Genomic DNA, 14,499 nt, shown 5'->3' on the forward strand with positions numbered 1-14,499 from the left:
CCTCAGGAGAAAGTCCCCTATTATAATTAGTAGTTCCAAGGTAGGGGCTGTCTTGGAGCCAGGAATGTGCAAACCCTGAATTATGTAGGTGGTGGCACTTTGATACCAAATATATAAGAAATGCAGTACAGTGCAAGCGCTGACAGTTTTCTGACATCTTCATGAGGAGCTCGATTGTGCTGTTGTCCCCTGCTGTTGCTTTCCTCTAGACTCCCTCCAGGTTGTTGCTTTATAGGGAGGGTGTGATGGAAGAGTTGCTTTCTGTCCCAGGCAGTGGTTACTTTTTGCCAGTGCTCCAGTCCCCTAGGGATGTGGTTAATTCACAGGGAGAGAGAGGAGTAGTGGTTGCTCTCGACTTCGTGTCTTGTGCCAAAGCATCTAGTTCTGTATAGCTGGTGTACTGAATGAAGGTGCCAAGCCTCTCTCTCCTTTCCTGGGTGCAGATGAATGCAGTTATGAAAGGGCAGCTAAATGCATCAGTTCCTCTGGAAAATATCTGGTATTTGCAGGTGTGTAGCATCATTCATTTAAAAAAAAAAACAAAAAACACAAACAAACAAAAAGGCCCAGATGGATTGACAAGGTGCTTTTTCTGATGCTGCTGCAGAATCCAACCCTGACTGGTGATCTAGAAACAGAATTGAATGTCAATTCAATTCAATCCCCACCTCCAAAACAAACCTCTTCTCTCTATGAAATTGTCGCAGTTGAAGCTGTGGCTGTGGTTTTGCTTGGCAGCTTGTGCTCACCCTGAATGCTGGCCAATGGCCTTGCTGATGGCTAGAGCTGTCCCAAATTCTTGTTCCACTGCAGTGTCCCGTTCGGTTTCCTTGTGCTACCTCAGTTCCTAGTGCTCTCCACCATCCTCTCTCCAGCCCACATGGGGTTTGGCACTTTGTCTGTCTTCTTCCTAACCCCTTCTTCCAGGGAGGCCTGATATGTGTGTCTGTTTTCCATGCTTGGATCCTACCAGCTGCCACATGGGTAACTTAGGTCTTAAATGGTGTTTGGCTCCAGGACAGAATATGAGGAGTAACTTACCGTATGAAAACCAGGAAATTTTGTTGGAATAATTATTTTAAGATAGGCAAAGAGTCAACAGTCTGGTGTGATGCGGCTGTTGGGGCTGCAGCTGGTCTTATTCTCAAAGGGATAAAACTGTTCTGCTCTGCATAGGACCTCACAACCCACTTCTGTCCATAATGGTTTAGGGTAGGTCTGTCCTACCTGGTGGACTGTTGGTCTGGGAGCAGGATGAAGCACACTGAGTGTTTGTTCACATGGCTGGGGTGAAGATGCTTGTAGCTCAGCAGCGCTGTGCTCCCTTGTGCCCTGCTGAATGTATGGGCTCGCTTCAAAGCTTGCGTGTGTGTCAAGCTAACTTGTCTGCCCTTAACCTTGTGGCTTTTACAGAGGTGCCATGTGATAGATGGTAGTAAAAAGGGACCTGTCATGCCTATGCCTATGTCCATGGCTTAGATAGCAGCATGCTCTGTTCTGCATCAGAGGCCAGTACAATCTATAGGGATGTTTTGCTCCTTTCATGCTTGAGAGCCTGCATCCATACAAGGTGGGAAGTAGACAAGAGGAAGCTGGGCTTGTCCAGCTATGTTAAAGTACAGAAATAGTCCTACTATCTTTCAGTAATGCATTAAGTGGCATGATTAATGTCTGTCACATGTAATGCGCTTTCCAGGTCTCTTCCCTTGATGGAGTACTCTGTGTGCAGCATACTGCTTTGATTTCAGCACTGTTTTGTGTCTTAGTGTCATCACGATAGAAATTTGGGAGCTTAACATGGATGGAATTTGTGATAATCTTTAATTATTTCAGATATATGTTTCATAGTTTCCAACTTGGTGGTCACAGATAATTAAGTGGCATTGATTCTATAATCAGTTCATAAACAATGGTACAGACCCTTAGCACCATACAAGGGCAACGTCTCTAAGGAGGCCAAGATATTATCATGCACTGGGTGAATAATGTTGCTTCCTAAAGCTGAGGTTTTCTTGAAACTTCCCTGTCTCAATAGTATCCACTTAGACACTAGTAAGTTAAAGCAGTATGAGATTGGAGCCCAGAGTTTGCACCTGAAGAAAAAAACTGAGTTAAAGCAGTATGAGATAGCCCAGAGTTTGCACCTGAAGAAAAAAACTTAAACACTGTCATCCTAATTCTGTAGGTGAAGATGCAAGATTTGCACATGGACATGTAATTTTTCCAGTACTAATTTCAAAGTCTGTTTGCACTCTATGACACTTAAGAGAGACTACTGCACAATGGGATTAATTATAACTTTTTATGTTTAAAAATTACATTTTCATAATCTGAAGGAATCTGCTGTTGATGCATCTGAGAAGGAGGGGGACACTCTTCAGAAGTGCATAAACTCCTTGGAGAAAAAAAGGGTCCTTGTCTTCCTTTCTTGGGAAAGATGTCAACTTTCATTTCTCCAAATGCCAGTTTGTGGCCCCCTAAACAGTGCTGTCTTGTCAGAGTACTCACAAAATGTTTGCTATCCTTAGATTTATCTAGCTTGTCTGTCTGTCCTACAAGAAGTTGTTTCCATTTCTTTAAGCTCTGCAATTCCTGCTTTGCTTCCCTTAGGGAGGCCAACAAAGAAAACTAATAAATTTTATTCACCATTAGTAAGATGTGCTGAACGCTTATGCTAATCCATCTGAGAGACATTGAGCACACAGTGAAAATACACGTTGCAATGGTCTTATATTGCACAATGAATTCCCTCCTATAGAGAGCACTGTAATTCTCTGTTTTCCTGTTGTAATTTGAGGATGTAGAAATATTAAGAAAGGCAACAAAGATGGTTAGCGATCCAGTGGAATTACGTATAAGGAGAGATTGTGTAGGAGAGAATTACACTCAGTTTGGAAAGAAGATGACTTACAGAATCATAGAATAATTTGGATTGGAAGGGACCTTAAAGGTCACCTACTCCAACCCTCCTGCAATGAGCAGGGACATCTTCAACTAGATCAGATTGGTCAGAGCCCCGTTCAACCTGACCTTGAATGTTTCCAGGGATGGGGCATCTACCACCTCTCTGGGCAACCTGTTCCAGTGTTTCACCACTCTAATTGTGAACGATTTCTTCCTTATATCTACCTGAATCTGCCCTCTTTTAGTCTAAAACCATTACCCCTCGTCCTATCACAACAGGCCCTGCTAAAATGTTTGTCCCCATCTTTGTTATATGCCCCCTTTAAGTACTGAAAGACTGCAGTAAGGTCTTCCTGGAGCCTACTTTTCTCCATGCTGAAAGACTCCAGCTCTCTCAGTCTTTCCACACAGAAAAGGATCAGCCTTTCTGATCATTTTTGTGGCCTTCCTCTGGACTTGCTCCAACAGGTCTATGTCTTTCCTGTGCTGAGGGCTCCAAAGCTGGACACAGTACTCCAGGTGGGCTTTCACAAGAGCAAAGCAGTGGGGTAGAATCACCTCCCTTGCCTTGCTGGCCACTCTTCTTTGATAAAGCCCAGAATACTTAGAAGAGATTTAGTAGAAATTACATACTCTAGAAAAATAAATAAATAAATAAAATTTCATCATTCCTTTCTCTTTTTTCTATTTTTTTGACTTATTATAAATATATGTTTATCACAGGATCAGAAATTGCAGCGAGTCTGTAAGACCTCATAGGGAGCCTTTCATGAACACACATTGCACAAATTGTATTTCTCTTTGTACGTGTCTTCATAATGACATGTTTTCTGTTTTTGGTAAAGGTTCCTGGAAGCCTGAATAGGTGTCTTCTGTGACATTTACTATTAAGTAAAATGAGGCCCTAGCAGGTTTAAGTGTTATCTAGACAATAGTCCTAATAAAAATAGTAAGGTTGCAATTATAGCTCTGCAGCAGATATAAACAGGGTCTAAGCTAATGTCAGGCAACTTCCAAATAGATAAAAAGAAATATTATTTTAGCTAGTGTAATCAGTCTGGAGAATTCATCATTGCAAGAATCAGGGAGTCAAATACAGCAGCTGGAATAATTTGAGGGTCTGGATAATTTTATGACTAATTATATTTGTAGCTATGCATATTATGATAAGAGTAATTGAATCTTAAGCTAACAGTTGGGTGAGGGAGAAACCTCCCTCTATTTAAAGCATTTCAGAGTTAACCGTGTATGCAGGGTTGTTTTCCTCTTGCCTTTCTCCAAAGCCTCAGGCATGTGATACGTCTGAAAGCTCAGAAATAGATCACATTTGTTGATATTCCTATCTCATACGCTGTCTGTGTTTCTGTGGCAGAGAAGGAATAGGTTTGTAGGATACCAAGAAGAAGGACTGAGAAACCTGCAACTTGTCTCTGGTTCTACCGTTGACTTCTTGTGTGGCATTTGGCAAATTGCTTAATCTTGTGTACTTCCAACTCCCCACCTGTGACAGATGGGCACTTACCATCCCAGAGATGTTGTGGAAATGAAGTTTGTAAAGTGAAATGAGATTGAAAAGAGAAAGACAAAAAAGAAAGCAAGAATCATTGCAGTATGCCAAATTAACGTCTGAAGCCGTATCTATGTGGGAATGCTTTGGAAAGTTAAGGTGAATCAACTAGAAGTGTGAATGCAGCATGCACATATGAAAGTGCAGTAAATCTTTTCTACAAGAAGAGTTTCTTTTATTCTGGAAGTAGCTGTGTATGTAACACTGGGGCTGGCGTAGATGGGCTGGGTTGTTCACCCTACACTCCATTTTTTCTAAAAATCCACATCTTCTCTCCTGTGCCTCAAAACCCTCCTTGAGATTCTTGCCCCTGCTATTCCGACTGGGAGGCTGTTCTAAAGTCTCACTGCTTTGATAGTCACTAACTTTCATCTAATTTCTAGCAACATTTATCCATGGCCAGTTTATAGTTATTTGATCTTTTAGTAATGCAGATCTTTATATTAAATAGATATTTTCCCTCCCTGATGATTACTCCCAGTACATTTATAGACAGCAAGCATGTCTCCTCCCTTTGGTCTGCTAAAATGAACCTTTGGTTTGCTAAAATGAACTCTCCTAATTACTACTTGTAAGACAGGCCTTCTGTTCCCTGAGGATTCTTGTAACCCTTTTCTCCACTCGTTCCATTTTTAATTCATTCCTTTTGAACGTTGCTCATCAGATTTGCATGCAGCATTCCAGAGAAAACATATCCTAGATACTCTACGTTGGTAGTTTCCATCATACTTGTTCATCGTTATCCTGTGGTTGATGTTTCCATCCACGTTTTTCCCTTCTCTGTCATTTTCAAACAATAATCTACTACTGCAGAAATTCTTGGAGTTAACATAGTTCCTCTAAGGGCATGAAGTTTTGCTTTTAACTAAAGACTCTACTCTGTTGCAATTGTTCAAGTTCTTTAGGTCATCCAATTCTTCTGATATGACAATCTCAACCTCTCTGCCTGCTGAGGAAAGAGTCTGTCTTTCAACCCAGAACCATGAATGTACTTCTCTAATGTCTGTCTGCTTTTGGTGCCCAAGTCAGTCCTGAAAAAGGTTTGTCCCAAGACTGACCCTTGAGAAATATGAGTTTCCTTCTTTCCTGCCCGCATTTTTTCTTTCAACTCAGTCCATACTCGTTTCCCTATAGCTTGCATATTTATCGTCTCACTTTTTATCACAAGCTTCATCGTTTTGGGTGTGATGACTGTTCGTGTGCCACCAGACCAAATGTATTACTGAATTCTGTGTACATCTTCCACTGTTCCCCCACCTAGAAAATATGTTATCTTCCCAAAGAAAGCCAACATGCAGTGTATCCCATTTCCCATTCCTCTGACCCTCCTTCCTTTAGGTATTTGCTGTGAAGCAGGGTGCCAGGTTGTTACTGGTGGACCAGAAGTGATGTCTAAGGGACTGTTACCTGGCTGCAGCTGCTCTGTCCAGCCATGCCACTTACGCAGTGCTGGTGCTTACGACTCAAAAACATATGGTGGGGTTTGTAAGAAAAATCTGAGGACTGTGTGTGTTCCGTGCACTGGGAAATCTTGCATGCTATTGAGGTCAGGCTTGCAATTGTGTATTTACTTGCCTGGCTTCCCCTCCCTCCCGCCGATTCTTCAGTTACCAGCCTATTAGAATCAGCCATTAACCTGGTTAATGGGGAGAGACAGCAAATACCAGAAAGGATGATGTGCTTTTCTTAATTCCCTCTTGGAAACCTGACTGTTCTAAACTGTAACTGTCTCAGGCAGAGGCTGAAAAGGGTCCAAAACATGTCTTGCTTTTGTAATGCAGGCACACCCAGGCAGAGGAGAATGAGATGAGGCTGTGCTCTCCTTAGGACTTCACTGGGAAGTGACCTTTGGGAGTGAAAGGATAGTGACCGGCCAAAATTGACAAGGTGGCTTCGGGCTGGATGTGTGCAAGCTTTGGGGTGGTGAATCAGTGTGACTGAATCGTACTGTGCCTTCTGATCATTTTGGGTGGTATGATCCATTAAGGTGATATCCCGATATCATCTGATTCTTTGGGTGATATGACTCGATCCCAAGAGCCTCTGACCTTTCTGACCAGGGTGGGTGATGGACAGCAGAAGAAGAAGAGAACGATGAAAGGCATGGGGTAAGGGCAGAGTGAAAGGGAGAGCTTATGGAAGGGAGAAAATAATCATCTTTTGGGGAGGGACCAGTTTCTCTGAATACTGACATGACAACTCCTCTTTCCAACACAGCACACAGAGTTAAACCTGCCCAGTTGGTTTTTATTAAAGACCCAAAAAGGTAGAAGGAAAAAAAATTACAATTTGTTTGGTATTTAGTTCAGGTAATTTTTTTTAATTGTGTAATGAGAACACATTGTCCAAATTTTCATATGCAGATTCAATTAGTGTTCGGTTAATTAGCCTTTACAGATGAGGATTAACTTAATTACATAACACTAACCTCTCTTAATACCTATTACGGGTAGGAAGGCTGCTTTTAATAAATTTGGAAGGGCTATATGTGTTTTTTAAAATCTGAGATGGCATACACATAAATTAAACCAAATTACACACAGAGGACAGCCATTAAGGGTAACGATCAAAGGAAACAAACTATGTACATGGCTCAAAATAAGGATGGTTAGAAGTTCATGCTGTTTTCCTCCTCGCGTCTGCTGGCATCCTAGTGTTTTCACTAGGATTATTACTGGAGATGATGTACAGTCTGGGGTCATTCCTTCAAAGTGGGCTGCAGTCTGGTACAAGATTTCTTTAATTAAATGTTAGCTTGTATTAAAAAAAAAATCAATTTGGGCACTAGGTTATGAGCAGTTATTTGTTTTTTTTTTTTTCCAGGTGTTCTAAGTAAAAATGACATGTGAAGCCCGTTGAATACTAAAAATCAGATCCATACATGTAACTCATTGTCATTATGTACCATAAATAACTGTATAGATTTTTGTCTCCTGATATGAGGTGTGCACTCAAAGAATGATGCTTTGGTTATTAATATCATAGTGAAACAGAACATCATGTCTGACTACAGAGTGCTGAGAGTGGAGTGTACGTGGGGCTAGTGATGGGATGCGGTTTCTTTGGCTTCCGAGACAGGTTTGAGACTGCACTGTTTTGGTAAGTGTCTGACATTAGGTACACTGTGATTCTCTTCCGAAAAGGGCAACAAAAGAAGCCTTTCTTTTCCCTTGGTTGTTCTTGCATGGTTTCACACTTGCAATGGATTTTGATGGGCACACTGCTTTGCTGTCCACATGCCTCAGGAGCTTTCGTAGTATTCAGTACACTACAAAATTCAAGGGTTTATGCATTGTGGAAGTCACTTTTTTGGAGTCCAAATTTTGAGCTACCATCAGGAGCATGCATCAGCCGGATCCCAGCTACATGGCCACCTTTAAATCATTTTATCTAGTAACACGCAAGGACTATAGCTGAGTTCATAAACCGTGTGAGTTATTTTCCGGCTGCTGCAAGTTGAAACGTTACAAAGCATCCCCCGTGCAGTCTCCATCACTTTAAGCTTCAGTTTAAGCTTAAAGTCACTTAAGTCCCCATTTGCAGCCACATGATCTGCAGGTATTGAGTAACTAATAAGAGTAGGTTGGTTGTGCCTCATGTTAGACACCCCAAAAATGAAATGCATGGTGTTACTGCCTCTTTCTGAAACTTTGGCTTAGCGCCTACACCCATTTTCAGCAAGGAGGAAAGATGACATTGCTGCAGATTTTTTCTTGCTGCAAAGAACTATCAAGGTGAATATGCAACAAGGGGAAAATGTGTGTGCTGCTCAGGTGTAAGACTCAATGTTCAGTATCTCAGGATAAGTGGTTGGCTATGGCCAGGTTTGGCTCTGACTGATGCAGACCCAAATCTTGTTCCTTTCCATAGGGGTTACACCTGTATCCCTGAAAGCAGGATTTGGCCTTGTGAGTGGTTCTACCCACGGATGCAACTGATGATACACGCTCAGAGGAAGGGGAGAATGCAAATTCCCTGTAGGGAGGCAACCGCCAGCCATGTAAACAAAGAAGCCTTCTGGGTGTGCAGCAGTCAGCCCACTTGAGCTGCTGTTTCCATGGTGTACCAGATGCTGTAAAATATGCTTTCTTCAGGGAAAGAAGCTTTTCATACTCCTGCATTATCTTGTTTGATAATAGGCTGTCATCAGGCTGGTACTCACTATAGGGGCCACACACAGCAAGTTCCCCCTGTCCCAACCCTTTTCTGAGTTGTTGACAATTCATATTCTGCAGCTTTCAAAGAAAAAGCTAAGTGATTTTTCTGACTTGGAACAACATTACTATGTTTCTACATCTCATTGTTACGAGTGACTGTTTAATCCTGTACAGTTTCTCCTGATGCATGTGGTGTCATCTCATAACACCATGCATTATTTTGCTATTCAGTTTCCTTCTGTTTTCCTAAAAAATTAGAATCATGGTTCCATTTTTCCCTATTTACCCCCTTCTTAACCCCCACATTGCTTCGTTATAGCTCCTCTCTGATGACTCTTTAAGTTCCCGGGTACATGTCAGCAGGCACCATTTCTGAGTTCACTTCCTCTCCTTGTGTTCACCCTTTTGGGTGGTCTTGAGTCAGCACGGTCTTGATCTCCATTTTCTTGTCAAACTGTTGCTGCAGGTGGGCAGGTGCTTAGTTATCCTGTAAGTATTAAGTACAATTGCAATTATAAAACCAGACAAACATGCAGTAGTGAGCCTTGGAGCAGTTCGACCTTAGCTAGTGTAAATAAGTTACCAAAAGCACTTAGGAGGCTTGCTGTGCTTCAAACATGACTCATAGGAGGAGGAGGAGGAGGTTTTCAAGATACCTGTCTACTGGAAGCCGTGTTCAGGGATGATGCTGCAAAACTGGCAGAGCTGTGTGGCATATCCCCTCACTGTGTACTGAGACCCTCACAGGTTCATTAACCTTCCTGATGGCTATTGAGGAGAAATGTAAATGCCTTCATACGACCTCCAGCTGAAGGGCATGCTTTGGCTTGTAACGGATGCACACACACGTTCCCTCTGCCTCACCACTGCTCTGGCCACCACAGCCTTGCAGGGCTCTGCGTGGGATGTTTGCTCATCTTTCCCAGACAGCGTGATGAGACCTGCTCCTGGGTACCCACCATGCCTCTGGAGGGGGCCAGGACAGCAGTAGGTCCTGGGGGTGGATGGCGGAGGCAAGCAGTGGTGTGTATGTGTGTGTGGTGGTGTAGGACAGGAGTAAGCATCCCAAAGTGTAGAGAACAAGTGCTTTTTTTCACTCTTAACGATGCCTTCTCACAGTCTCTCCCAGACACTTTTCAACTCCTTCCCTCCCCCATTTCTGTAGGCTTGTACTTCTCACTTTGGGGAAGCAAAAGCGTGGTTAATTTTAAGCCAGTTCAATCATTTAGGAGACCTGGAGGTGGAAAACCAGTTATTGGTTAACAGGCCTGATTTGAAATGTGTTCTACCTGACCCCTCTACTGTAGTGAGCCAGGAGCAGTGTTTCCAAGAAGCCGGCTTTCTGGAAGGCTTTTTCACTGAATCATTTAAAGCCTAGGATTCTTGTAAATGTTAATATCCTGCTGGCTCGCTGGAATGCAGCTGGTGGATAGAGCAAGTGCAATACCTATGTGTGTGCTCTCAATCCAAAGCAAAACTTAGCAGACGAGGTTCAGGCTGTAGTTTGGGCTGTCCTCACTGAAGGCTCAGGCTAGGAGGAGGGCAGACCTGGTTCGGCATCATCTCGCGAGACTGGAGGTCCCTCTGCCCCGATGGCGTTGTGAGGCAGCAGTGCTTTGCACCCTGACTTTGACTCTGTCCCGGGTGGTGCTGGTGCCTCGGGGTGGCTACAAATCCATCAGCAGGGTTTAGGCAGGTTGGAGACCCGCTCCATCAGAGCGCAGCAACAAGCTGAGCCTGCTTCACGCGGTCTTAGATGGCCACTTGGACAGGGGGGATTTGGCCCAGGATTTCCCCTTGCACTCGAGGGGGAAGGCAGGAGGCAACCTTTGTAATGCTGAAATCATAACAACTGCGGGCTGAAATCCTGCTCCTGCTGAAGCATTGCGCTAGCAGAACGCACGCTGGTGCCAATGCCTATGTACCTTTTCCCCTCCTTCGGTGTCTGCAGATAAAAGCCTTTCTGAATGAGCAGTATGTATTTGTGGTATCACAAAGGCTTTTTCCACCTTAGTTTTTGTGTGCTAATGGATGATACCTTTCTGCTTATCTTAGTAGTAAAGTATTCTTCAGGTGAGAATATATATAATTTTTTTTTTCCAGGCAATCATCTAAATCCCCTTTTTCATAATTTTAACTTTAATGTGTTTTCTTGCATGCCATCCGGTGCTTTAGCTTTTTGTAGCTTAAGGAAAACATAAAGTTCTTGCCTTAACCTGGAGACGTATTGACCTATAGAAGAAACATATTGAAAGTCCAGGATTAAAAAAAAAACACAAACACAACTGTATTAAAAATAAAAAACAACTGAAAGGCTCTGTAAGAGGAGAACTGCAGGTCATGGCAAGTACTTTGTTAATTTGGGAGATAAGTAGGATAACTGTTTTTGATTGCCAGGTTTTCTTTTGCTTAGTGTGGTAAAATGCTCCCAAAGCATACACGCATTACACGGTCTTGTTTATTTATGTCTATGGTTATGCATTTACAATAGTTCATATTGTTCTAGCTAATATTCTGCAGTATGTCATAAAAAATGAGAAAGATTCAATACAAGGCATAAGTATTCTACCTTGTTAGTGAATTTTCTCTGAAGAATGAAGATAGATCACAATAGTCTTTCTTGAATTAATACAAATGCAGATTAATGCAGTCAGATGTGTTATTTTTCCATAGACAAGTTACAAACATAATGTAGTATAATTCTCAAATACCGCAGTTTTGTTAAAACAGAGTTTTTTATATTCATTTTGGGGATACATTTTGCATACCTTCTTTCAGATTAATCAATTTGAATTCATGTAGGACACCAACAATTTAGTATAGTGGCAGGTTTATTTATATAAATGGATACCAATTTTCATCCATTATGAAAATGAAGCACACAGTAAAAATTCTAAAAGTTTGTTAAAATATATCTGCTTACTATTCTGCAGAGTGTCCCAGGTGACTGCCTCATGCTCAACCCCAACTTAGCAGGTTTGGGTGATTTTTTTTTTTTTTAAATAATATAACTAAAACAAGACAAACTCTCCACATTCCTTGTATTTCTCTTGAGTGTAGTTAAGTCACATACTTATTCTGTTATTAATTTCTCTGTCAGTTTTTCCATCCACACACATATCAGAAAAAAGTTATGAGTCAGGAGCTCAATCATGAAGTTAGTTTTATAAAAATAATCATTAAATGGTAACATATTTTGGAGTGTAAAAACCCTCATGAAAACACGGATTTCCAGGTCTTTTTTGTGGTTGGGATTTTTTTTCAGTCATCATTTCTAGACCCTACTCTCACAGATGGACAACGAGAGAAAGTTGAGGTTATGCGTTAATACCATGGTTTTCCTAATTGATATTCAAAGCTTTGGTGTGAATGTTAGCAAAACTGTGTAATAGAGTTTCTGTTAAGTACTGTTCTAAAAGACTTTGTTATTTTTCTTTTATCCAGGGCTTTTGGGAAAACCACACAAAACTCATAACAGAGTATGGACCTGTTTGTGGGTAAGCTTAGAAGTGCCATCAGCTTTCTTCTATTCTGGCACTTGCTGTTTGGGTTTTTTGGGGGGAGAGGACAAAATGCTGAGATAATTTGTTCATCAAAATTTGGAGTGTGGTGTTTCAGTCTGGGGGACAGAGGCGAAGGCTGTTTGATTTCGTGCAGAAAGTAACCTTGACTTATTTTAGTTCAGCATTTGGTGTTGGACTTCGTTCTTCTCTTTTTAATTTTAATTATGCACATAAAGTTTAGTCTTTTTCAGAACTACACAAAGCTACCAGCCTTCAATATTCTCTTTTCATCTGCATATTCTTTATACTTATGGTGAACAGTAGAAATAATAATTTAACATCTTAAAAAACCTTCACCTAGTTTATGAAATAGTATGAATTTGGTTAAGCTGTTGCTATCTGTATTTATGCAAAATTCCTAAACTTAAAATGCAATGAAGTACAGATCAGAAATGAGGCATTCCTCTCTGTATAGCTCAGCTGTGCTATCTTAGCAGTTTATTAGGAGTAAAGAGGGTTTCAGCAGTATATCCCTTCACACAAGCCTGTCCAAATTTCTGTGAATGTAATTTCTGTTCCAAGAACTACTTTCCAGTTGTCATCATTTTAAGTGGAAATGCAGTTATTTCATGGTAGCTTCTGTTGTTGTGGTCAGATGGTGTTTCTAGCATAACTATTATTTCATTATATAAGTACCAAGCAATATCCACAAAGTGGATAACCACAAATATCACAAAGTACAGACAATGTAAACGTTTTTTTCCTGCGTTATGCAAGGAGTTTAAGATGCTTGTAAGAGAGCATATATGAATGTGTGCATGCATATTTGATCATAAATGATATAAATATGCTTTGTATGCTCTTCCAGCAAAAAAGGTCTATCAGAAAGAAGTCAGACTCAGGCATATGAAGCATTTGATGCTCCAGTCACAGCCGCTGTGTGGCATTTATGCTCAGCCCTAAGGACAAAGTGCTGCAAGAAGTGATGGAAATAATGAATTCCAAGGGTTAGGTACTTGTCTAAGAGGAAATAATACGGTGTCTTGCCTGACCAGGATTGGAGAAAGATATTCATTAACACTGTGGCAATTTGTATGTTGTGTAACAAATGGAAAATGACTGAGGCTTATTATCTCCGTGACCTTTGGTGTGATGCCCTTAAATGACAATAATGTAAGAACACTGGCATTCATTCCTCAGTATATTTCCCTCCTTATTAATATCATGCCTATTTTTTCTTAAGCTGAATTTGAGACAAGTTGCTATTTAGTCGTCTGTCTGCTCGCTCGGCCAGGCAGAGGCTATGTCATTGGAGAAAGAGATGTATAATTGCAGTATGTGAGCAGATAGATAGAAAGTTTCATTTTTCCAACCTACCCACAGCTGTTAGCGAAGGAAACCTCTGCGAGACTTGCACGGGTTGCAAAACTGGACGATGGTGGTAGTGGTGGTCAGCCAGGACAGTTCTGCCTCTTGGGGATCCTGTAGGTAGGAGGAGTGAGCAGACTGAACATAACCATGTTCCATTTATTGTGCGCATGAAAAACTCAATTTGTGACGGGTCTAGGAGGCTGGCAGAGAATAAATGCTGCTTTCTGATATCTCCCAGGAAAACAAAGCTGGGCCCAAATATTGCTGTATTGAGGTAAGCTTTATTTATAATTAAAGGAGGATGTTTTAAAACGTGGCTTGCAAGCTGCTGTTCAATAGGTCTGGTACGTATCAGGGGGTATTTATCATGGTCTTGTCAATTAAAGAAATTCCTCTCCTTCCCTATCTGTCTTCTGTGTCCTTTGAAATAGGCAATAAATGGTAGGTGTGTTTATGTGTACAGTCCCAGCAAAGTATTGGATCTGGCAGTTGGAAGAAGATGTGGCATTTTGCTTTTTCCAGATTGAAAACTGCTTTCCAATAAGCATAAAGAGCAATGATCTTTATTTCTACTGTGGTGAAGTGAGTTGAATACAAATCTTTGGAACTGAAGCCTTTTTTTCTTTCTAAGGTCACTTGAATAGTCTGAATGATACCATCACAACTGTTTTCTTTTGTGTGTGAATTGGTTTCCTTGACAACAGGATGTCAAATCAACTTTTCAGCTTTAATCAAGTCAAAACAATATATCCCTTCCATTCCAAAAGGCCTCAAGTCGCAGAGAATTATTTCAAGTAAGGCTTTTGTAGGTCACAAAAGCATTTTTTTTCTTCACTCCCGTGTGTGGATCCAAAGGAGAGGTGATGGAATTACTCTTTTATAGAGAGAGACAATGCAAATAGTCTTCAGTTGTGAGTGTGTGCTGTGAAAACTGTTTTCATACAGAGACGGCCCAAGATGGAGGCCAAGGCAGAAACAAACAGCTCTGGTTTGGTGC

At 41.3% G+C, this 14,499-nt stretch overlaps 1 protein-coding gene across 2 annotated transcripts in view; it reads left to right on the forward strand.

Annotated features, from left to right (window-relative positions):
- TBXAS1 (thromboxane A synthase 1) overlaps window positions 1-14,499 on the forward strand; it is a 244,297-nt gene that overhangs the window by 77,197 nt on the left and 152,601 nt on the right. For both annotated transcript variants that reach the window (XM_014937534.1, XM_014937533.1), the window contains exon 3: window positions 12,073-12,125. In XM_014937534.1, the coding sequence (XP_014793020.1) occupies window positions 12,073-12,125 (53 nt within the window). The remainder of the gene's footprint in view (window positions 1-12,072; window positions 12,126-14,499) is intronic.

Source organism: Calidris pugnax, unplaced genomic scaffold (genome assembly GCF_001431845.1).
Source record: "Calidris pugnax isolate Ruff unplaced genomic scaffold, ASM143184v1 scaffold1, whole genome shotgun sequence".
NCBI lineage: Eukaryota > Metazoa > Chordata > Aves > Charadriiformes > Scolopacidae > Calidris > Calidris pugnax.